Source organism: Prionailurus viverrinus, chromosome B2 (genome assembly GCF_022837055.1).
Source record: "Prionailurus viverrinus isolate Anna chromosome B2, UM_Priviv_1.0, whole genome shotgun sequence".
NCBI classification, from domain to species: Eukaryota; Metazoa; Chordata; class Mammalia; order Carnivora; family Felidae; genus Prionailurus; species Prionailurus viverrinus.
The window spans coordinates 145,241,427-145,266,775 of NC_062565.1; the positions used below are offsets into that span (position 1 = coordinate 145,241,427).

A 25,349-nucleotide genomic window follows, 5' to 3' on the forward strand; every position below is an offset into this window, starting at 1 on the left:
AGAGAAGGAGAGAGTGGGAGACAGAGAATCCCAAGCAGACTCCACACTAAGCACAGAGCCCAACCTGGGGCTCAATATCAAGAACTGTGAGATCATGACCTGAGCCGAAATCTAGAGTCGTCCACTTAACTGCCTGAGCCGCCCAGGTGCCCCTGAAACATGAAGACATTTTAAAGAGAAATCGTAGAGAACAGGGAAAAATGCCAGAAAACCCAACCTGTATACATTATTTGGATTTTTCAGAAGGTAGAGTCTGACCCATCACCTGAAAATTCCTGAACCAGCATTTTAAACACAGACAGGAAGCTCCTGTCACCAGGAATCAAGGTTCAAGGAGGATAGTTTACTCCAAATTACCTTCATTTCCAGCTACTGATGTTTAGCAGAGTTTGAACTTAACTCCTCGTTTGAAAAAGTCTCTGGCAGTCCTTGAGGGCACATTGTTGCCCATGAGTCTATGTTAAATCGGCTCACAGCTGTTTGAAGAAGCTGCCATTAATGTTGGAGGAGGCCTCTTATTCAATGGAAGAAATCTCCTGGAGTGCCACTGTGAAGAAAAGAAGCTGTTCGTCCAAGGAAGGGAGAGACCTGGGGTCACACACATGGGGACGCTGAGCGACCATGAACCAATTGTGTAACAGAGGCATTAAACGAGCTGGTATAGGCCTTTGAAGAATATGAGAAGACACTGAGTGAAAAACGGTCACAAAGCAGCATGATTCAGATTTGTAAAATAATAATGTGTATATTTATATCATTCACATCTCTGTCTATTTCTATATTCATGGCTGTCTATTAATAGTGGCTAATTTTGGGTGGAAGAATTCTGGCGGTTTCTTTTCTCCTGTTTTATTACTCTTTTCTTAGAATGAGATGAGCTCTTCCTCCCCTGGACAGAAGAAGGGACCCGATCCCAGCCTGCATTGCGGTTCCTTGTGGTCAGATGACAGAGCCCGTGTGATGCAGAAGGGGAGACAGCCCAGGTCGTTGAGGCAGAACAAGTGTGCTGCCTACAGACCTGATGAGAAGGACACACCCCTTGTCAGGAGGGCACCAAGGTGAGAATCCAGGCTCTGACCGTGTGGAGGCTGGATGCCACCCTGCATCCCAGCACAGGTGCCTGGGAGGAAGTTGGGAACAGGGAAGGTGTAGGGGACATTGCGAGTCCGGCAGCTCTGGCTAGAAATCCAGGCTCAGCCCATCGGCAGCTATGAAAGTTCCTTCCGTGTCTGTGAAATCAGAGCAATACCTTCAACGCCAGGCGGTCGTGGGGCTCAGATAATAACGCATTTGAAACACTTTCTGGAATGCTTGCCACACAGGCGGCGCCCGAATAGTGGGAGATTTTCTTCTCGTGGCAAGAAAATAAAGAGGCAAAGGGGCGCAGCTAAGAAATGTGATTTTAGCATTTCTGGGAAAGCAGAGAGATAGAGATCGACTTAGTTTCCCTTCTCACTACATATCTAGAGCCTGACATTTTCCTGAATTTACCTCCAAGCGTGTGAAAACATTTCCTCCCCCGTTTGTTTTCATTGTAACCTCTACTTTTCCGTCGGTGACTCAGAGACGGGAAACGATGCGTTCACGAGAGCTCGCGGCTCTTCACCTTCTTCACTGAGGAATAATCTTCCCAAGTGTGGAGTTGGAGAAGCGGACCCCAGAAGGAAGGCAGTCCGAGCCGGGCCGTGCTTTCAGGGACGCTGCGTTTCCCACGCAGCATTCCCAGCAAGGAAGTGAGCAGACACCGAGGAGAGGAGCGGCTGCGCGCCCCAGCAGCCAAGGGCACCCTAGAAGCCACGCGCACCCCAGCAGCCCTGCACAACAACCCCCCCCCAGCAGCCAGGCGCACCCCAGCAGCCCTGCACACCCAGCAGCCACGTGCACCCCAGCAGCCGCGTGCACCCCAGCAGCCCCGCACACCCCAGCCCAGCACACCCCAGCAGCCGCATGCACCCCAGCAGCCGCGTGCACCCCAGCAGCCCCGCGCACCCCAGCTCAGCACACCCCAGCAGCCGCATGCACCCCAGCAGCCGCGTGCACCCCAGCAGCCCTGCGCACCCCAGCCCAGCACATCCCAGCAGCCGCGTGCACCCCAGCAGCCGGGCGCACCCCAGCAGCCGCGCGCACCCCAGCAGCCCTGCGCACCCCAGCAGCCGAGCGGGGCCCCGCGGGGCTCCTGAGCCAGTTCAGCTCAGTCAAGCAGATGGCGCCCCACGTTGCCCAGCCTCAGGCAGTGGAAACATAAGCAAATAAAGAAAGCTCGGAATGTCCCCAGGAGAGAATTCAAACTGCATCCTCCTCTAAGTGCGCACAGAGAGCTTCAACGGAAAGCATTCGAATAAGGCGACAGATAGAAGAGCCTTCGCTAAGACTTAAGTCCTCTGCCTTCCTCACTACTCTGAAACCATTAAATAAGCACGACCTTCAGGCTCGGGCAGGAAGAGAGAAGGAGTCTGAAACGGGTTTAAGTCCTTCAGTAGCTTGTTTCTCGGGGTTTGGCTTGTTTGTCACACTTATTACAGCGCCGAGCCAGGGCAGGGTTTTAGAAGAAGCAAAACGTTCCTCCAAAGAAATCAGTCCAAGCGGAATTGCTAAAATAATACCCGTGACCAATGTAGTATCATCACTGAAATCCAAACAACCCCTCATTTTAGGCTCTTTTAACTCCAAGCACCAGAACAGGTCACAAAGCAGAAAGGAGATGCGAGAAATGGAAATACTAAACAAACAGAACCTATTTTTTTTTTTTTTACATTCCAAACTAAAATAATAATACATTCTGAAAGACTTGAAGGGAAGTGGGACTCTCACCCTCCTTGTGAGAATAACCGCTCAGTCTTTTTAGAAAAGCAACTTGACACGCGTACAAAGACCTGAAACGTCTTCCTACCGCTCAATCTCGTAACCAACTTCTGGGAAACACTCTTAAGGACAAAATTAACTTTTAGACTATTCTCTCTGCATGAAGATATTCAGCAAGCATTATTTATAAGCACCTAAAATTAGAAACTGCTTACATTTCCACATGTGGAAACAATTAAGTGAATTATGGCAAACCCACACAATTCAAGTATCGCTGTAATAGGTTTATAGTGAGATGGCTACATTTTCAATATATTAAGAGCTAAAGGACCCCGAATCATATCTATGTATATATACATACATATATATAAATAATAATCACATTAAAATCAAGTATAGAAAAAAGTACTGGAAGCCAAGAACACCTTACAAAAACACTAACAGTTATTTGTTATATACACACACAAACACACACACACATACACACATCCCACACTTAGACACGTCAGCCAACCTGGAGTCTGTTGGGATGGCCTCACTACTGCTTTAGCATTTTCTTCCTTAGGAAGACAGTGAGTAGGTGAGCTCCAAGATCTTTGACAGACAGAACAGTCTCTGATTCTAATACAGGAAATGTATGTCCTCACAAATCAGGTTTTCCGGTCATTTCAGTGGGGTCTCCTCAATAGTGATTAAGGAGATCCTTCTCTCTTCCTCAGCTCCCAGGTACAGAGAGGGCTCTCAAAGGGGCATGGTCAACTGGATGGAAAGAAGAAGAAAACTTAAGGGTTGGTGGAGAGTAACATGGACTAACGTGCAGCTAGCTGGTGAATTTTGTCTCTGGACCAGTATTTTCGGTCGGTAGAGCACAGAATGCCCAGGGCCAGTGGTGGTGGCCCTGGAGGAAAGGGACACGGATGTAGTCCCAGAGGGAAACGAGTGAGGTATGTTCTGCTCTTGGAACATTCAGATTCTGCGTGCCCCGTGAGGGTGAATGAATTTAGCAGAAATCTCCAAAAGGGCAGCGACTACCTTGTGGAAGCCTGAGGCATCCACTTAGGGCTTAGTCCTGACAAACAAGGATAAATTTAGTTTTTGGATTCCTGCGCGTTAGACTGGCCCAAGGCCCAAAACAAAACAGGAGAGAAAGTGTTCTAGACTGAATTTAACTGTCTCTGGGACCATCTGTAACTAAAATACTCCTCAATTAAAAAAAATGATCCCCATCGAATGGTTTTGCAGAGAAGCCTATTAAAATTAGCTTATGTTAAAATTTTATGGACCAGTCCTCTGTCCAATATCCCTGTACCGTACATGATGTCCATTAAAACAAACCAAGCTCCGAAGGAGTCATAAATCATACTCAAGGTTTTCATTACGTCCTCTAATAAATAACACTGAGCCTTTCTCCAAAGTCTAATTTTAGGATGATAGAAACTTAGGTCTATAGAAAATTGAGGCTTCTGAGTTTATATTTAATAGTTGACTCCGAGTAGCTTATAAGAGCAAAACACATTCTGAAGAGCTTTTCTGTCCAATCCAAGGAAACCAAGACTCCGAGATAAACACCAATGGATACCCTAGGTACCTTTTTATGAGAAAAGAACAAAGATAGAAGGAAATTTAATTAGATATTCTCTAAGGCCTTTTGTAGCAGTAATGACTATAAGACTAAAATGTCCAGAGTTAAACATGAGATTTTCTGAGTAGTAACCAGCGCAGTGAGGATCAGCACACTGAATGTTTCACACACATTATCTCAGTCGCCGTCACAAAAGCCCACCATGGAAGGTATTATTATCCCCATTTTATAGATGAGGAAACGGGGATTTAGCTAGCCTAAGCAGTTAGACTATGCAAAGGTCAAAGAGTGAATAAATGTCTAAAATCCAAACTCGTGCCCTGAGCGATATTGTGCTGCTTTGACACAGCTGAGGTAGCTGGACTGCACGTGAACTTGGGCCTTCATAGCACCATTCCATATTTCAATTCATGGTCCCATTTCCGACACTGGGGAGATCATGAGTTTTGAGCTACTGCCCCACCAGTCGGTCCTGCCCAGCCCTCAGGAACACCCTCACTTCCAGAACAATGCCTGCCATTTCTACACCCCAATCCAGCTCTCTCACGGTCACAGGGTACGGGGGGCCCTGACTTCACAGCATTTGGGCAGTCCGAGGAGCTAGCTGGTAGGTTGCATTTCCAGCAACCAAGAATGTGTGAACTATTTTACTAGGTACTCTGTGGAAAATGCATTGTGAAATTATGTTCCACCTCTGGAAGTTTCCCCAAGATCCAGTATCATGAAACCAAAAACTGAAATGAAATGGGGGGAACACTAATCTTCCCATTCAGGAAACATGGACATTTCTGCTTTAAATAAGAATATTCCAATTAATAATGAAGCCTTTTCAAATACAGAACGAAAGCAAGATGGATGTTGAACGCAAATTGTTGGTTCTTCATCACCACTCTTGTTGTGCCAGATCGGTGGTCATCGGTCCAGTAATCTACCTGTGATGGTGGAAATAGGAGGGAGCAGTTAGCCCCTCAGGTCTCTCCAAGTGGGGAAAACGGCCCGGGACCAGCCCTGGGCCTACTGAAGCAGGCGCGAGTTCGATGCAGCACCAGCTGGCACCAAAAACGAGAAAAGAGCTTTATTCAGCGTATAAACCACCTCCTACTCTAGTCCCACTGTCACCAAGGCAACGTGGTCAGGACTGCGGTCTTCCAGTGCCTCCTTCTCCCCTTCCCACACGGGCCGTGACAAAGCCGGGTGGCCAAACCAGCCATGGAGAAGCTCCACAGAAAGACGCTGGGTTTAACTCCCTACTTCCTAGCTGCATGACCTTGGCCTCGTCATCTCAGCCTCAGTATCCTCGTCTGTGTAATGGAGGTAATAATCCTCTCCTTCCAGGAATCTGTGGGACGCTGACCTGCACCAATGCGTAGAAAGAAAGCGCCAAGCTCAGGCCCACATGAAGCAGCTCCTTGGTACCGGCGGCCCGGGCGTGTCTCCTCCTCCCTCAGCTGCTTTACCCACGACCCCAAACCATCCACCATCTTTTCTTACTAGCCTTTCCACTCTGCAGTTCCCCTAATCCATTTCTCCTGTTTGTTTTAGTAAGATTCCTCGTGTGCACATTTGTTTTTTCTGACCCCCACACACTCCAGGACGAGGTGAGGTGACTTGTAAGACCCCCAAAGTCCACTCACAAGTTTTAGTTAAATGATTCGGTCCTCATTCCTCTCCTCAAGTAAGATAGTTCAAAACCATTGGTTCTGAAGCTCTCTTCAAAACGATGGACGATACCAGTGAGTTATCTATATAAACTGCATGGAAGGAGTAAGTTGGACGTGCGATACGCGACTTGCTTTTACACCGTGGAAGAGAAACAAAAACTAATATTGACAAGATTAAGACCACAGTCATCTTGGTGCCCTTGGAATGTCACAGCATTTCCCTTGAGCCTTGCAATAAGAAGCTAAGGACACACACACACACACACACACACATATATATACAAGAGATATATATATATATATACACACACACACACACACACAAGATAGATATACATATATATATAAGAGGGAGCAGATAATAGATGAGTTTGTATCCACCAGGAAGCAATTTGCAGGGGGCTGACTTCTGAACAGGGTGAGGTTGGGGACAACTTACTGGTGTGGACAGACAGGTGCTTAGGTCATCAGCAAATCATGGCGCCTAAATTTTTTTCATAAAATCTGACCTTTAATGTTTCAAAATAGGTAAAATAATAATGATAATAATAATAATAATAATAATAATAATAACAATTAAAAGCCTTTAAAATTAAGACTTGTGGCGGGGCACCTGGGCGGCTCAGTCAGTTAAGCATTTGACTCTTGATCTCAGCTCAGGTCTTGATCTCAAGGGTTGTGAGTTCGAGCCCTGTGTTGGGCTTTGCACTGGGCATGAAGCCTACTTAAAATTAAATTAAATTAAGACTTAGGGCAAAATGTAAAATTTTATCAGAAATTTCATTAAATTTATTTTATAATTTAATATTTCCACTCTCAGTATCCATTGAGAGAGTGGTACAACTCTAATCTTTTCAGTATTTAGAAGCTCTAACCTTAAAGCAGGCTTCAGTTTGGCCAGACGACCCATGGTCTGGGAATGGCCAGGCCAGGAAACTGTGAGGACACTAGTACTGAATCACCAGAGATAGCCAAGCACATTCTCTGGCATTGTTTTTCCAGTAAAGTTGATAAGATCGCACAAATCTCTTCACGTATTCTGGCCTAGCCCACCTAGTCTGTCTGGGTCAACAGCTCATTAGGAGTCATGACTCTTCGCCATTACGCACAGGACAAAACATTGTCTGTAGCCAGGTAAACAGGGCCTGTAACCAACAGAGGTCACCAGCCTCAGACAAATGCCCAAACTGCCAGTCCTGGGGAAGTTCTGAGCATTAGATATGAAGTGAGAAAACCAAGAAGATGTGAAGTGATAGGGAACCAAAGCTTGAGGGCTATGTAACAAAACCACGTGGACATGGGATGCTCCTGTACACAATAGCTAACTTGGTGCAAATACAGGGGGTGCCGGGGGCGATGCACTGGGAACTTACTTTGCACTGGCATGTATCAACCGGACTAGAATTCTCTTTGGGAAGGTAGAAATCATGACTCTACCAGTGGTCCACAACATAAGTACAGAAAGGGAAGCACCAGTATTGACTCGGGTCTGGGTTTGACTCTTGACCGTCTGTGTGTCTGCATCAACCTGGCCATTGGCCTCCAGGAATTTCAGCTTGGTCTTCTGTCAATTGAATATGACAGATTCACTGGCCACGTAGAAGGGTGGTGGGAGAGTTCAGTGAGGTAAGGGATGAGCAAAGGCTCTGTCAAACCCAATTTTGTGGCTCAGAAAATGGGAAATGGGGACACTAGTCTACATGCTGTCAACCACAGTGCTTCTGATTCATAGGAACTGCCATAGCATTAATGCCCTGGGGTCCCTACCAGGGAGTTGAGCTTGGAAGAAGCCCTCCACTCGTTCTGTCAGGATCCATGGGGCTTATTTCAAGGTGGGTAGGTTCTGTGAGGGTCTGCTCAGAGGCGATAACTCCGGGCAAAATAAGCAAGTGGCCTTTTTCTTCTGTGTCTCAGACACCAGTAAATGGGCTCTTTTCTCTGGCGGGTTCCTCACTGTTGGTTAAGCACCCTTGACCCTTGAGTTCTTGGGGGCCCTGTTGTGGCCAACTCTTCTTTTCTGGTAAGAAGTGTGTGGAAGGTGGGAGATCAATAAGGCTGGATTTTAAATCTTTCATTTCTTTGATTTTCATAAAGTGATGTCAATGAACCCAGGCAATTTCCCCGACTGGATTCATGCATAATGGACCCGAAGAGGGACTTATTAGAAAACAAAAGCACTTAAATGCTTTCCTGACATGAATCATTTATTGAAGACAGAAATGCTGGCTGTGAGGGCCCAAAATAAGTTGACTTACAGTATCCTTGTTTCTAGATAGGTCTGAAATATGACCACAGAATAGTGAAGTACTCAGACAGGAACAGTGCTTTTGGGGTCATTACAGACTGGCTATTCCTCGAAAAGTCTCATTAATAACAGCAGTGATAAAACATGAAGTAGGGCCTCCTCTCTCTCCCTTTCTGTTTCTCCTTTTGTCACAAAGCTCAGGAACAGAGGATGCTTCGTGAAAGCAGGTATGTTCTTTTCAACTTCTGTTCAGTAGAATCCAGGACAGATATTCTTGGACCCGTGCAAACATTCATTAATCCATTGATAACTCCATTCGTGCATTAGGCTGTCCACAAAGCTACCCATTCATCCATTCAGTTAGAAATTCATTGATTCGTATGTATTGTTATAACTTTATACCACTGCATTAGACTTCTGAAGGTAAGCACAGGGGATTGTTACAGAACCCCTCTCTGTGTCTTATGTGGGTCAGCACTGTGCACAATAAACTAAAGCACTTACTGAGTAATATTTCCAGGCTCAGGAGGAACCTCCACCCCTTCCACTTTTTTTAAAAATTTTTTTTTTTAACATTTATTTATTTTTGAGACAGAGAGAGACAGAGCATGAACGGGGGAGGGTCAGAGAGAGGGAGACACAGAATCCGAAACAGGCTCCAGGCTCTGAGCTGTCAGCACAGAGCCCAACGCGGGGCTCGAACTCACGGACCGCGAGATCATGACCTGAGCCGAAGTCGGCCGCTTAACTGACTGAGCCACCCAGGCGCCCCCACCCCTTCCACTTCTTACAGAATAAGTAGATACTCCATAAATGGTGACTCAATCGGAATCTCCAGACGACCTAATATAATTTAATCTTTATACCAATAACTCCGAATCGTCAAAAGCAAAGTGCAAAAGCGAAAGCATGAACTGATAAAGTCCTAGGTTTCTTTCCCATTAAATTAAGCACAGGTCAGATGACCCAATAATTTATTCTCCTTGCAAAAGCCATGCAGATAACCCCCCATGATTGCTCCCTAACCCATCACATTGCGTGTAACAAGCACAGAATTCTCTTTTACAAATGCTAAAATTGCATGAGGCAATATATCAAACTGACATGAAAATAACTCAAAATGAAAGCAAATTACCTACTTGAACTCCAGTAGGGGAGCTCAGATGTTGGTTGGGGACCAGAGCGGACTGGGACTGGTTTTGTTTTGTTTTGTTTTTTTAAACAAAAACTCTTCTATTAAAATGCAAATCTGATAAAAGTAAAGGAAACTATATGCTCTATGCAAGTCACTAAGCCATAGTCATGGATATTTTTAAAGATAATTCTCCTCCACTATAACAGTCATTCATATTCATTATATAAAAATTTGTCAAGTTCTAAAATGTAGAAATTTTAGCACCTAAAACTGTCACTGACATTTTGGTTTATTTTCTTTCAGTCTTTGGTGAATGCATAGGCTTTTTTCCTTTTTTTTTTTTTCTTTGTTAGGTAGAACGTACCATAAAAAGGCAGACGCCTTTTTTGTTTTTAAATATGTTGAACTCTTAGGTTAAATCAGTTTTATATGCCCTTTTGTTAAGCTTTAGTGAGATCATTTTCAATGTGTCCAAATATCACAGTACAACTCTTCTAGTACTTATACTGGGCATGTCATAATTATTACCTTACTGCCTCCTCGTTGTATATTTAGACTTCTTTTTGCCTTTTTAATAATAAAGCCATGATTAATAATTTCAGGCATAACATTTCTTCTGAACCTTGAGTTAGGTCTTTAGAACATATAGGATATCTGGGTTCAAGGAATAAAAGTTTACGGTATCTGGCAAATATTGCCAAATCATTTTCCAAAAGTTTTGTGGTTACTTATGTTCTTAGCAGCAAAATACAAAAATACCCATTTTATCACATTTATGTCAACACTAAAAATTCTCATCTAAAAACAACAAAAACCAGACTCACTCTCCATACATTAAAAGTGTGTCGCATTGTTTTAATTTTTGGAGTGACAAGTAAAGCTGGACATTCGTTAACATTTATTAAACTATGGCTTTTTCTTCATGACTTGCCTTTTAATTTATTGCCCATTTATCTCTTGCATATTGATTTTCAAGAGCTTTTCATCTATTAAGTAGAATAACATCTTCCTATTCCATTTAGAATGACCATTTCTCTAGTTTGCTTCTATTTTTAGCTCATTGGGGCTTTAAATTATTGTGAAGAACAGTGATTTCTTTCATAAAGTTTAAACTTAGAAAGTTTTTCCTTCTACCCTCACTTTTCAAACGGCACAAAACACATGTCACTGTTTTTCCAGAATTAATTTATTTTATTTTTTATTTTTTAATGCTTATTAGAATCTTTATTTAAATACTATGGTCCAGAATTAATTTTATTTTTAACTGGTTAATCTATATCTGACATTTATTTTGGGCTATGATAGTCCGTGAAGATCTAAGTGGATCTCTTTCCAAATATTTAACCAGTTGTATCCAAGGCATTTATTGAAAGACCCTTCCTATTCCATTAATTCATACTATAATTTCATCTGTTAAATACCAATAAAAAGAGACTGCAGGGGTCAATACGCCGACTACTCATTTTCTAGATGAAACATTGGCCATCGAGACAGTCAGGTGACTGGCCCCATCACGTCACTGGGGGGTAGGGACAAAGCCCTGAGTGTTCTTTCTTCCTGGCCCTGCCACCAGATGCTATTTTCCTCTCTCAGAGGCAGCAACTGTTACTGAGTCACAGACCAGTCTTTTCCAATCACTAGTTAAAAATCCATAGGAAATCAGGAAGCTGTACCTTGGAACTACACTCATGCCGACATAATGTCAGCTGGGAGTGAAGGGAACCAAGGTGAATGCAGAAGCCAATGCCTGGGCCTTCCTTTGCCCATCCAAAGACCCAAGAAGTATTCTCACTACCTGTAAGGGCACTGCCAGTTCTGATATACTTAGCTACCTATACGATGGATTCTGTGGAAGGAAGAAAAAACAAAAGCAGAGAGGCAAATTGTTTAGATTTGTAAAGGGACACACTACCATTAGAGATTAGGGAATGGAAACCCTAGCACAGCAGGGAGCTTACTTAGGTCGTGGTCTTAACTGGTGCATCTCCAGAACCCACATCAGGAATGCATCCAGGAATAGAGGGGACAGTAAAGCCTCGCAAGGCCTCTGGGCCACTTCCTGCTGAAGGACTGACAGCCTAGGACACAGTACTAAAGGGAGACCAGAGACACAAGTAAACCGCAAGGCATCCTGGGGCACAGGGAACCCACAGAACATCCTGGGACGCAGAACCGCAGGGTATCCTGGGACACAGGCAAACCACAGGGCATCTTGGGAAACAGGGAAAACTGAAGGGAGTCATGGGCAACAGCCAGTGACAGAGTTTGGGTCGCCCGAGGATGGGGTGCCAGGCACTTTCCAACCCAGGCACTTGTTTGATTAATTGTTATTTTTGGTAATAGTAAACTAAAGTTCCATACTGACTTCCCAAATTTGAGGAATTCCTTAGGAAACTCCATGGTTCTTTGTGCCCTAGTTAAAACAGACTTTAATTTTACCTCTGCTTTTTAGGTTATGAGCTCCTTCAGTGTCAGAGACCAAATATATCTTAAGCGGATTAGAAATAATTTCAAATTACAAATAAATAAGTAGAAAATAATTTAAAAATATTAAGAGGAAGCACCAGCAATTTTGTTTCTTCTAAACATTCTTCTCTGAGTAAATAATTAAATTGTAACAGTAACACTTATGAGGCACAGGGAAAAAAACAATGAGAATGTATATTTAGTGACAAAAGACGTTTACAATATGCAAAGTCAACAAAAACATGCCCGGCACAGGAGCTAACTTTTGTGAGACAAGAAAAGTGTATCTCTATGCTTAGGAAATAGTCTGGATGATAAGCCATCAAATGTTTTTTAATTTCTGAAAAAAAAAAATTTTTTTGAGAGAGAGAAGAGAGAGTTCGAGCAGGGGAGAGAAGGGTGGGGGGGGGGGGGAGAGAGAGAGAGACAGAGAGAGAGAGAGAGACAGAGAGAGAGACAGAGAGAGAGACAGAGAGAGAGGGAGGGAGAGAAAGAGAGAATTCCAAGCAGGCTCTGCACTCAGCCCAGAGCTGGACTCGACCCCACCACCCTGGGATCATGACCTGAGCTGAAATCAAGAGTAGGTCATGCCATCGACTGAGTGATCCGGGCACACCAATTTCTGAAATATTTTAAATATACAAAGCATCCGAAATGTTTTACCTCATTGATATTTAGTCACATTTGATTTTTTTTTTTTTAAGGAAATAACATAGTATAGATACTGAAACCACTTCCCCAATCTGAGATTGAAATTCGTGTTTTCTTCTATGTGTCTATTCTTCTACTGGATATATCTGTATTCACAAACGATACATAATTTTTGAGTCGTAAAGAGGTGTGAAAATAATATTTGAATCCTTTTGTGACTTCCTTTCTACACTCACACTATTTTTTTGAAATTTTATGCATGTAGTTTCGTCGTTTTAAGTGCAGAAAAGTATTCTGTTCTGTGACTACACCAAATATGAATGTATTATCACATTGATGAACACTTAGGGTATTTCCAGTTTTTTTTTCTCTATTCTAGACGACGTGTTAATGACCACTGGAGTTGGAATTGCTGCATTATTCGGACAGCGCCCCTCCAGCTTTCCCAGATGTCAACAAATGGCTTTTAAAAATGGTTGGACAGGGGCGCCTGGGTGGCGCAGTCAGTTAAGCGTCCAACTTCAGCCAGGTCACGATCTCGCGGTCCGTGAGTTCGAGCCCTGCATCGGGCTCTGGGCTGATGGCTCAGAGCCTGGAGCCTGTTTCCGATTCTGTGTCTCCCTCTCTCTCTGCCCCTCCCCCGTTCATGCTCTGTCTCTCTCTGTCCCAAAAAAAATAAATAAACGTTGAAAAAAAATTTTTAAAAAAATGGTATCTGAATAGTTTTATACTAAGTTTGCATCTGAGCGAAAGAGGAAAGGCTTAAAGAAATATGTGCCCTTGGGGCGCCTGGGTGGCTCGGTCGGTTAAGCGTCCGACTTCAGCCAGGTCACGATCTCGCGGTCCGTGAGTTCGAGCCCGAGTCGGGCTCTGGGCTGATGGCTCAGAGCCTGGAGCCTGTTTCCGATTCTGTGTCTCCCTCTCTCTCTGCCCCTCCCCCGTTCATGCTGTGTCTCTCTCTGTCCCAAAAATAAATAAAAAACGTTGAAAAAAAATTTAAAAAAAAATGGTTGGACAATTAACACTCCAGAAGGATGTTCTGAGTTAGAGATAATGGAAAATAGTAATTTTCTTCTTGATGCTGGTAAATACCCCTGGTAGAAGGGTATTGGGGTAATGCACTACCCCACTTGGGTAATGTATTTTATTTTATTTTAGGCAATGCATTTTAGTTTAAAAAAAAAAGAGCTCAAACTTTTGCACCGCATTTTTCAGATTACTTAAGTATGTTGTATATCACTTGGGATTGATAATGTTCTGTGATTTATCCATGTGCCCACTTTATAGATAAGGTAATGGAGGCTCAGGGAAGTTCTACAACTTGTTTAGTTTGCTCCCTCAATTTCCTTTTCGGTCACTCCCATCAACCTACCTCACAAAACTACTGGGGATGAAAAGACAATTTGTTTAAAACTCTACAAAATATTAAAGTGATTTCTATATATGTACAATTCATTGGCTGTCTTTTTTCATAGTTATGCTCTTTATATCTCCATCACTCTTCTTACAGAGTAAGAACTAAATATCAAGAAATGTGGGGGAAATACATTCTTACAAAACCTCAAGGTACCATTTCAACTGGTCCTCCCCATGGGCAGAAATATAGTTTAGCAAATGGTTTACTGCTGGGAGACTTACTCTTTTAATCCTTGATCTAAGCTTTAGTCTAACAGTAATTTAATTCTTAAAGATTAGTAAATACTGGCTCAAATGGGAGAACAAAAAATGGATTCAATACTGAAAGCTTCTGGGTTTCAGATAACGCTCTTCACAGAACTTCCTAGTTTCTAAGAAAGCAAATCCTGGCAGAGTGGAGAGCTCTGGAAATACAATACCTGGATGCAAAAAAAAAAAAAAAAAAAAAGCTAGTGTCTTAAAACTGTTAGAAAAAGGCACCCACTGGGGCACCTGGCTGGCTTAGTCGGTAGAGCAGGCTACTCTTGATTTCAGGGTCGTCTGTTCAAGCCTCACATTGGACATGGAGTCTATTTAAAATAAAAGTAAGTAAACATAAAACAAAAATAAGGAGGGAAAGAAAGAAAGAAAGAAAGAAAGAAAGAAAGAAAGAGGGACACGGTGCTAAACACACCCAAGAAACCATTTTTACTGTTTTGAGGGCAGTGAGAGGTACATCAGGTCGGACAGGACACAGCCCTGGTTCCCTGTCATAAAACCCCATGTAATTACCACTACGTGAGTTGAACCAAGAGCCCTTCTGATAGTTCCTTCTTCGTTTCTTTCCTGTGGCATCTCATGCATAAAATTCTCCTGCATCCGTTCAATAATATCAGTTTCAGATAGGCCTGACTAGCAAAGGGGCTTGATTTGAAAGTCTGGGACATCTCTGCAAAGCATCAGTTTCCTTGGCCTCAGAGAAGATTTTAGGCAGTGAATGAAAACACCGAGCTCAAGTTCCCCAGATGTTTTTGTTTCAAATATTTTTTAAAAAGTTTATTTATTTATTTTGAGAGAGGGGAGCAGAGAGAGGGAGAGAGCAATCCCAAGCAGTCCCCACACCGACAGCACATAGCCCGATGGGGGGCCGTATCTCACAAACCTCTGAGATCACCACCTGTGCCGAGATCAAGAGTCAGACGCTCAACTGACGGAGCCACGCAGGCGCCTCTAGTTTCTCAGATGTTAAACAGTTACCATATGACCCAAGAATTCCAGTCCTAGATATGCACTCCAACCAAAATTGGACACCCAAAATCTGTATGTGAATGTTCATAGCAACATTGTTCGTGATAGCTACAAGATGGAAACAGCCCTAACGTCCATCAGCTGACGCACAGATAAACAAAAGGCTGTGTATCCACACAATAGAATATTATTCAGTCACAAAAAAGAATCAATTACTGATACATGCTACAACATGGGGGAACCTCAAAAACATTAGACCAAGTGAAAGAAACCGGTCACAGAAGACCACATATCATCTGGATCCGTTTATAGGAGATATCCAGAAGAGGCAAATCTGTAGAGACAGAAAGTAGACTAGTAGTTGTCCAGGGCTGGAGAGGAGTGACAGCCTATGTGGTGTTTTTTTTTTTTTTCTTTTTTCTCAGTGATGAAATCCTCTAAGGGTAGATAGTGGTGATGATTGCACAACTCTGAATATACTACAAAGAGTGACGGGAAATCAGCCCTAGGCATGCAAGACCACAGAAGCCATTGCCACCACGTAGGATAATTAGGCTTTGGGCTTAAGATCCAGAGAAAATCTTCTGCGGGTCAAAAGTTTTGAACACCGGACATTGAATCCTGTCATCACTTTCAATGCTACCCACTCAAAGACGTGATAGGCTGTATTTGCTACGGCAGGCTCATGGTGATTAAATTCAGATGAAATTTCAGGGCTTAAATATGCGAAAGAAATTTTACTAGTGCTACCAGGTCAGTTACCCTTTGATGCCCAAACAGAGCAGAAGCTGACAAAGCTTCTCTGGAGCACAACCCTGGGAGGCAGGACTGAGGTCTGGGGGCTCACCCCATCCCCCCAGGAGCCAGCACGGAATGGACGCTCACGGAAAGAATTCATAAATGGAATTTGGTGAATTGTCAAAAGCTTTACTTAAGGAATGAAATCCGTGGGGAGGTAAATAATCGAGGGGGGGAAGTGGGTTCATCAGTCTGGCAACATGGACATTTTTACATTTTTGGGGGTGGGAGACAAATGAGCCACGACAGGAGTCAGGAATTTATATTCCCTGTTGTCCAGTTTTAGATCTGAGAGACCTGCTCTTTCCCCCAGATCAGAGTTGTTAGCTTGATCAACCTACAGCGTCCAAGTCGAAGCACCTGCTGCATAGTCTGAGAGACAGACACTGTGGCCAGGGACGGTGGGGGCAGCTCTCCTCACTCTTCCTCCAAGCCCTTCTATGAATGTTCGTGTCCCTCAAATGGGATTCTGGGGATAGGGATGAAGCAGCAAAGAAAATGGGACTTATTTCCAACCTGTACTTTGAATCAGGAATAAAAGTAGTAAACTTACTGGGGCACCTGGGTGGCTCAGTCAATTACCAGTCTGACTCTTGGTTTCAGCTCAGGTCATGATCTCATGGTTCATGAGTTCGAGCTCCACGTAGGGCTCTGTGCGGACAGGGCGGAGCCTGCTTGGGATTCTCTCTCTCTCTCTCTCTCTCTCTCTCTCTCTCTCTTTCTCTCTCTCTCTCTCTCTCTCTCTCTGCCCTTCCCCTGTTCACATGCTCACTCTGTCTGCCTCTCAAAATAAATAAATAAACATTAAATTTTTTTTTTTAAAGCAGTAAACTTAAAACTGGATGGATGTTGAAAACCATACATCCATCACCAGGTGAATGAATAAACAAGATGTGGTTAGTCCATCCGATGGACTACTGCTTAGCAAAACAGAGGAACAAACGATTGACCCACGCAACACATGGACAGGTCTCAGAAAAACTATGCTAAATGAAAGAAACCAGACACAAAACATTACATGTTGAGTTATTCCATTGATAGGCAGCTCCCATAAAAGGCAAAACTGTAGAGACAGAAAATGGACTGCTGATCACCTGGGGCTATAGGTGCAAGTGAGGATCCCATCGGAACAAGGCACTTGCTGAGGGTGACAAAAAAGGCTCTGTGATGAATGACCATTACACAATGGTGACTATTGCAAAACAGGATACATTTACCATCTCATTGAACTACACACTTAAAATGGATGAATTTTATGATATGTAAAGTATGTCTCAAAAAAGCCATCAACAATTACATGAATGAATGGAAGAATTGTAAAAAGTGGTCAAATTCCTAACAATAGAAAAGCACGATAGGCTGCTCCTTTGAATAGGAGGAGTCAGTTTCAATGAACTGTCTTCGTGGAAGTTAAAAAGGAATGTAGGCAGGAATGAATGAGAAAGAGATGTAAAATAGAAAAGAGGAAAGACAACATGAGTTCCATCTTCTGTTTCATAGTGGAAATAAAAACATGCCTGTTTCATTGTTTCATTAGCTATGAGTCCAGCTGGTCTCCCAACCCCCAGCTGCCCTGTCATATACATAAAAGCATATGGGCACATTCTGTTACAGTTTTACTTAAATAAAGATAACACCTTTGCTCTGGCATTTTCCCCATTGACCCACCCAATAATGGTACCAATGAAAAAATTAGGTTAAGTCAACTCAACAGAATTTAGCTACAGTGCATGCTGGCTCCATGTGATTATTTATTAGTTAATGAACTGAAATATTTGGGGCCAGTCCTGCATACCAGAATAAAGGCTCCAGTATTTATGTTTCCCAGCTTTTGCAAACAGGGAATTTCACTTGTCTCCAGTCGTATGATACTTTTCCAATTTCCCCACGAGATCGCCAAGAGTGAGAATGGCAATTCAGAGATGAAAACTGTAAATTCTCTCCATTCCTTAAAAAGTGATTTGTCTTGGCTGGAATAACTGAAAGAATTCAAAATGGCAGCAATCCCACCTTTCCGTTTTTCTATCCTTCCCCATTTGAAAACAGATTTCCCATAAACAGGGTGGGCAGAATCTCCAAATACCTGAAAGTATCCATGTATTAATTTTTAGAATTTTGTTTTTTAAAAAGTTATTTTCTACTGAATATAAAGTTGCTGTTTTTCACAGAAAACCTGAAACATATATTTTTTATTCAGGCCTCGAGTCAGAAAGGCAACCAAAATACAGAAAACATACGCACACACTTAAACGGGCACAGGAGAGCAATAATCTCTCACGATCACCAGAAATGATTTCTCTTAGTTGAGGCAACTTTGGCCTTGGACTTTGGCATCTTCGTATGTTGGAAGATGGTTCTATTTCCCCCCCCCCCCCCCCCAAAAAAAACCAAGGAAACACCATCAACAGAGAGCCATTCTTCAGACTGAGTTTCAGGAAGATTCGGTTGAAAATTTAATCACATGGCCAGAGGTAAAGAATGTGTGCGAACAATTTTACCACAAGCTTTGCCCAACAAACACACCATCCTTCCTACTCCGAGATGGCCTCACGTGACACTGGCTGGCAGTGGCATCCACGCCCTGAGCTGCTGGTGGTCACGGACGGATCTTTATGTGGCCATCTTGTCTCACACAGTCTTGCTTTTGAACAGCTGTCCGCAGTGAGGGCAGAACTGTAGCCCCACCAGACTCCCTGGCATTCACGAACACCCAATAGACCTCTCTAGACTCAACGCCGTAGGGACTAGATCATTTTCAGGGCCCGGTGCAAAATGAGAGCGTAGGGCCCCTTGGTCAGAATTTAGGAAGAATTTCAAGACCGTGAGCGCAGAGCTCATACCAAGCGGGAGGTTCTGTGTGACGTTACAGTTCACACACTGGGACCCGCACGGGCCACCACGGGAGGACTTCCACGGCCATGGGGCACCGCGCGTGTTTGGGGCTGCCGCTGAACTGCATCCTCTAACGACAGAAACATCTCCTGGGGAAAGAGGTTCAGTGCCTCCAACAGAAGCCCTGCTGGCCCGGCAGCTTGTTGCTCTGACGTGGTTCAGGCTGCAATAAAACTGGCAGCATCGGCGGAGGGTGGGGGGGGGTTGGTGAGAGAGGCTCCCCCTGTAAGGACCCCTCCCCGGAGGATGCCCGTCACTCCTTCCCCAATATTTACTGAGGCACCACCCAGGGGAGTGGAAACGCCCAATGGCATCCAGGAGCTGGCTACACAGTAGGGAAGGAGGAGGAGAGAAATTTAAATGATAGCAGCTACCCTCCCAAAATGCAGTGTGTTTTTAGAATAAAAAGTGAGGGCGGGCAGGGCAGTGAGGAGGTCAGGACGGTTTTCCTAGAGGGCACACCTCAGTGGTCATTTTGCCCCAGCAGGGCTCACTGTCCCACTTCTGCACTCCGGGTCTGTCCCATCTGCCTGCTGCCCTCCCTTCCTCCTCCCCCAGTTGACTTGCCTGGCATGAGCTCATCTTTCCAAACCCTGCCCTAGCCTGTACCACCCAGCTGCCCTCCCCCAAACCGAGACATGCCCTTTTCCTTGCCTTCTCAGGGTCCCCTCTATCTTCGCTGTGAAGTTCAGGATTCAAGAACTTAACCCTTGCGTGGTAAAGATTACTTACTGCCTGGGGAAGTGATGTAAAAGGTTCAGCACAGTACCAAGGCCGTGTAACATCAATGAATGTTTTCCTTTGTGTATCTGTCTGCCGTCCTACAGCCTGAATTCCTTAGGAGCAAAAGTGCTTTCGTCTGTATCCACGGTGTCCAGCGCGTGGACCTGGCCGTGGCAGGTGCTTAGCAAAGATTCATAACGTGAATGACTTCAGTGGTCAGTCACATCCACCACACTGGTCCAGACAAACACCCTGCTCACCGTGTATGAATAACCTGACACAATGTCAGTGGAATGGAGCTGTGACACAGCACCCAGACCGGGGCATCCTCGTTAGCGAAGCAGCCTTCATACAGGCAGGTGGGACATTTTACTTTCCATCGCTCCAGCTGATAATGTAATGCCACCAAGCTGTATTTGACGTGGGAAAATGCAGTCATGTAACTCTATCTCCATCCTAGGAACATATGTCGGTCAGAGCCGATAGAACCTTCCCGACTCTTTCTGCTATGACTCTCTACCACCACCATTAAAGTGAAATCCAAGAGGCGCTGGGCAAAACACAAGGCGAAACAAAATCAGGGATGAGGGGATTTCCTGCAACTGGTTTCATCCGCTTTATTCCTTTTGTTTTAGTTACGAAGTAGGCTCCGAGCTCCTTGCTGCACTCTTGTAACACGGAACCTTGCAGACTGAGCATCTGAAGAGGCTGTGTCATGGAAAGTTATCAGCCTTAACACCAGGGCAGGGACTCAAGAGCCAAAGACCTGCTTTGCCTTTATGGGCTCCACGACCCCGGGCAGATTACTTAACCTCAGTTTCCTCCTCGGTAAGATGGAGATAGTAGGTCCTACTTCACGGGGTCATGGTGAAGATTAGCTGTGTCTGGAACCCTGCCTGGCACATGATAACCGTAAACATGGCTATCATCATCATCCCCATTGCTTGTCTCCTGGTTCTGGTTTCTGTTTGTCCAGTCGCTGTCTTACTAGCCACCCTCTTTCTGTCACACGGTTCCTGTTCTCCCAGCCCCTCAGAATCACCTAGGAAACATTTTTTTTTTTTAATCGAGGAACCAGAGACTCAAGCAGCTGGTCCAAGGCGGGCAATTCTAACAGGCAGGCAAGGTTGAGAACGTGGGCAAGGCTCTGCCACGGAGGCCCGGGGACGGGAATACAGGGAGTGAGATGTAGCTGGCTGGAGCCACGTCTTCCCTCCGTGCCATCTGTGGCTGCGTCCCCAACTCTGCCTCTGCATCAAAGACCAAGCATGCCAGGTCAGCAGGCCAGCTCCACGGAGGCTCACCCTTTCTTCCTTTGATTCCTTTCCTTCCATTGGAGTCTGGGGTTGGAAGGAGACTGAGAACAGGGAGCAGACGCTCCAGGAGACTCCATCTGGACCTGGATGACCAGCTCAGAGCTCGGCTTCCGCGCAGGAGGGTTACGGCCTGAGGGCAGGCAGCTGGCCACCTGGACTTTACGTGTAGCCATCAGCTTCGTCACCCCCGTGAACTAGGGACAACTTTTTTTTTGAGTGAAAATAATTTTCGGCAAAGCTAAAACTTAGAACTAAAGCTGACAAAACCGTTCCTTGTTTTTGATGGCAACTTCTCTTCCACTGGCATCTGGACTCTCCTCCCCTAGTAAATGGAGTAGGTTGGATACCAAGCCAACGGCTCAGGACCTCGATTCTGCCGGACGTGAGTGTGTCTCAACCATGGACGATTTAAAAAACATTTTTTTTAATGTTTATTTATTTTTAAGAGAGAGAGAGAGAGACAAAGTGTGAGCTGGGGAGGGGCAGAGAGAGGGAGACACAGAATCGGAAGCAGGCTCCAGGCTCCGAGCCATCAGCCCAGAGCTGGACGCGGGGCTCGAACCCACAAACCGTGAGATCGTGACCTGAGCCGAAGTCGGACGCTTAACCGACTGAGCCACCCAGACGCCCCCGGACAAGTTTTTTCAGTCGACCATTCCTTCTTTTCCTACCTTGCTATCGTGGTTGCTTTTTCACAATTTACGCAGGCAAACAGGTAACCACCCTTGTTAAGCCAGTAATTTCGGTATTATACACGCCGTGCCAGTAGGTTCAGGGTAAAAATCAGATCTGGCCTCATAAAGTACATAGGCTTTTGACAATAATTATTTCCCACTACAGATTTGGGGCTGGCTCCACATGGTCGAATCCATCCCCAAGCAGATATTCAACCATCTCCTAAATGGAATGCACTTTGGCAGACTTGCTCGTTTAAACTAAATTAGATAATAAACACCCTGTGGTCACAGAGTACCTTTTCTCTACTTTCAACAGGCTCCACACCATAATGCCGATCGCACCATCCTGTGTCACACAAATATGTGAATATACATTGCACTGGAATACGTGGTAAGACTTCTTATGTGCAGACATCACAGCAGCCTAATAATTTCACAGTGTTATTCGCATTTTCAGTGAAATGTTGGGCCAAGTGACACAGCGTATCTATGCTTAAGAATATGTCTTTATTTACTTAAGTAATCTCTACAACCAATGTGGGGCTTGAGCTCCTGACCCTGAGATCAAGAGTCACACGCTCTACCAACCAAGCCAGCCAGGTGGCCTAATAACATGGTTTTAAGAAGAGTATGGACACACACACACACACACACACACACACGAGGTCGACCCTTCTTCCTTATTATTCTCGAATATACCAAATAAAACATGGTTTGTTTATGCCTGGGCAAAGTCCACAGTTCAGATTTTTTTTTTCCTCCAACAAAGTTTAACTGGAAAGGGAAAAAAAAGTGGTTTATTGAGGGTAGTTAGGTGTCGGGTTCTCCTCTTTCCCTCTATTACAACAAGGTCTATCCAGCCTTCTTATTTACACAGGAGGTTTGACTTAGGTTATTTTTCTCCCCACTGGAGAGCGTGGAGTAATGGGTACCTTTATGACAGCTTGTTGGGATTAGAATCGGCAAATTTTACTTGCCTGTTTTGTCCAAATTTCAAAAGATAATCCCAATGAAAGAAATACTTATGAGGATGGGAAGTAATGTATCATAAACTGACAATAAGATAAAAGATAGCTGCAGGCAGTAGGAGTTGAAGTAACTCCTTATTCGAGAGATAGTCAAGGCAATGGGAGAGGAAGAGACATTAGAAAGAACAGAACAAGGCACTGTGCTAATCCGGAGATGGGGTTATTCCAGTAGAAGGGAGGAAAGTCCAAAAAGGTGGGTGGTGGGTGACCAGAGCCAAAAAGAGACCCAAGCAACCCCCCATCAGTTATACCATCAGGAACAGAGAGACGAGAAAACAGAGTCAAGGCAGGCAGTTCTCAGAGATGACTCAAACCCTGCTTCCCCCCACCCCATCCCATCCCCAAGACTCCTCATTTAGTGACAGTGGTAAAGAGGAAAGGCATTGGAAGGGACAGCACAATAAATCGACTCTTCCTTCCCACAAAGTCACTTAGAGATCATCCAACTCAGCACTCTAGAAGTTTCTGCAGAAATGTTCCCTTTAGCAGAGGAAGCTAACTCCAAAAGGTCTGGAGCTATGGCCTAAAGCCATCCAAACAATCGAGCGGGTTTTGTCTTAAAAGTTCATGTAAATGTTGTGTGTTATATCATGGCCCATCCATCTTTGTTGTCTTTTTTAAAGTAAAATAAATTTTAGATCTTTCCGCAAAACGGATGCTTGGGTGACCTGGGCCCAGTCTCTCCCGCAGCTCAGCACAAATTGCTGGCACACTCCCCAGTATGACCCCAACCTGTGGGTGGTTGAAGACGTTTGTGTCTACGCCTGGACTCCTCCCTGACCAGACTGAGAAATGAGGACACAGGACATGTGAGGCTACCTCCCAGTGCCAGGGACAGTACCCACCAAGAGACAGCTCCTAGTTTCAAGAAGCCCAAGGTCCCACTGAAAGGAAGCAGGTGGCTAGGACTGGGGCCCCAACCCAGGCTTTGCAACCCTGCCCTGGTCCTCCCTTGTGCCATGCTGCTTCTCATTGTCCCGAAAAGACCCCCAGTCTCTGTGGCCCAGCAGAAAGTGTCTAGGGAAGGAGGCGGGACAGTCACCAGATTCTCGCTAATGAAATATTCCTGTGGCCTTTGACAAGGACTGGGCACCTTGACTCCCCACCTGCTAATCCTCTCCCTGCCCAGAGAGGCAGGCAGGGTGTGCCACATAGCATAACCGTTCTTGGGAAATTGCAACTCAACGCTTGCCCAACACCCACAGGAAACAACTAGATCCCAGCCTGGCTAAGCACATGTTCAAGACAGGTACATCTTCTCTGGGGAACCAGGCCGGAGGGGAAGCTGTGAAGACCAGACTGTCTTAAAGACAAATCACAGATTCAACCATTTGAGAAGACAGAAGGAGTGGAAGAAGGGGAGGGGGGATGAAATCTCAATCTAGCTAAAATTGGACCCAATATAAATAATTAAAACAATCAGGCACATTTAAAATATCTCCGCAGTCCTTTCTCCCTGTTTCCCCTACTTAAACTTTAACCCTATTATTCTGCTAGAAATGGAGGCCAAATGAGGATTTTAGTGACACCACAAAACTTTCATTAGATTATTTGGTCTTAAGTAACTTCTTAAATTTCCACATGATTCAGGGGTTAAGATGTAGAATTTCTGCTCATTTTGAAGCTATGGAAGGTCCTTTAACCCTGAAAGAAGATCCAGGGAAGCTATGGGAGAGAGCACATCATGCAAGTCTATGCAATGCTTTTATAGTCTGTCTTATCCCCATGGGCAGACTCCGTCTGGTTCATCTCTGTACCTTCAGTGCTTGGCCAACCATAGGCTGGATACAAGGGTTCAGGAAGGAATGCTGTGAGAAGGTTCTGGAATTGTGTGGGAGTTTGGAAGAATAGACCACCCCCCCCCCCGCCACGCCCATCTTTCTGGTCCTGGAAGGAAGAAGGGAGGAAAAGGGCAGACACAACACCTGGACAGACTAGACGCCTAGTGTTACCAGCAATGGGCTGGAGAGCTGCTGGGGAGCCGTTGGGGAGCCTTGGGGTTGCCGAGGTGGGGCGGGGGTTACCTGAAGTAGGAGCTGGTCCCAAGACCAGCAATAAAAGTGACTCTCTGGCTTCAGTGAGAAGGCAGGAGAGGCTTGAAATACCTACAGAATTGGAGGTGGGTACTAAGAGGCAAATAAATAACCAGGGAGACCTGGGTGGGGAGCATACTGGTTGGCCTAGAAACTGGGAATTAATGAGTAAATCCCAGCAGACTCACCAGAAGTCAGGAATACTGAGCTGTTCTCACAACTCTTTCCTTACATATGTTAATCCATCCCACAGGGACTGGGGAGTGGGTTGTCCCACCCAAAGTTTAGCCCCCCTGCCCACCCCGGGCTCAGCCAGCTGAGGGGTAGGGGCGACCTAAATGGAATCCTGGGCAGGGGGCCACATTTGATTATTTTGTGGTTACACCTGTGTTCTTATTATTTTTCAATTCCTATCAATTGATTTAAATGAACGAATTGCCCCTTTGGTTGGGGCCATTGTTATAAAGCTGGTGAGTGCAAGTTAGTCCTGAGAGATGAGTTCTCTTAGATCACCAGCCAGCTAACCGCGTTTCTGAGTGTCAGACGTAAGAGTTCCCTAGAGTTCCCAATGGCAGGTAACTCCGCCCTGCCAGAGTACATTTAACAAAGCCTGGAATGTTTCTGGCTGTCACTCCTGGGGTGGGGAGGTGACTACTGGCATGCAAACATCCAGCAACACACAGCAAGGCCCCACAAG

General features: G+C 44.9%; 1 protein-coding gene across 8 annotated transcripts in view; it reads right to left on the reverse strand.

Moving 5' to 3' along the window:
- Window positions 1-25,349, reverse strand: part of AGPAT4 (1-acylglycerol-3-phosphate O-acyltransferase 4) — a 125,844-nt gene that overhangs the window by 93,596 nt on the left and 6,899 nt on the right. The window contains exon 1 of one of the 8 annotated variants that reach the window (XM_047857828.1): window positions 3,317-3,336. The exons of 6 other annotated variants lie outside the window; for them this stretch is intronic. Coding sequence is in view for 1 of the 2 variants with exons in the window: in XM_047857825.1 (XP_047713781.1) it covers window positions 358-363 (6 nt within the window). In the remaining variant the exon portion in view is untranslated. Of the gene's footprint in view, window positions 1-357; window positions 536-3,316; window positions 3,337-25,349 lie in introns of those variants that run through there. One more of the 8 variants, XM_047857825.1, reaches the window with a different exon arrangement.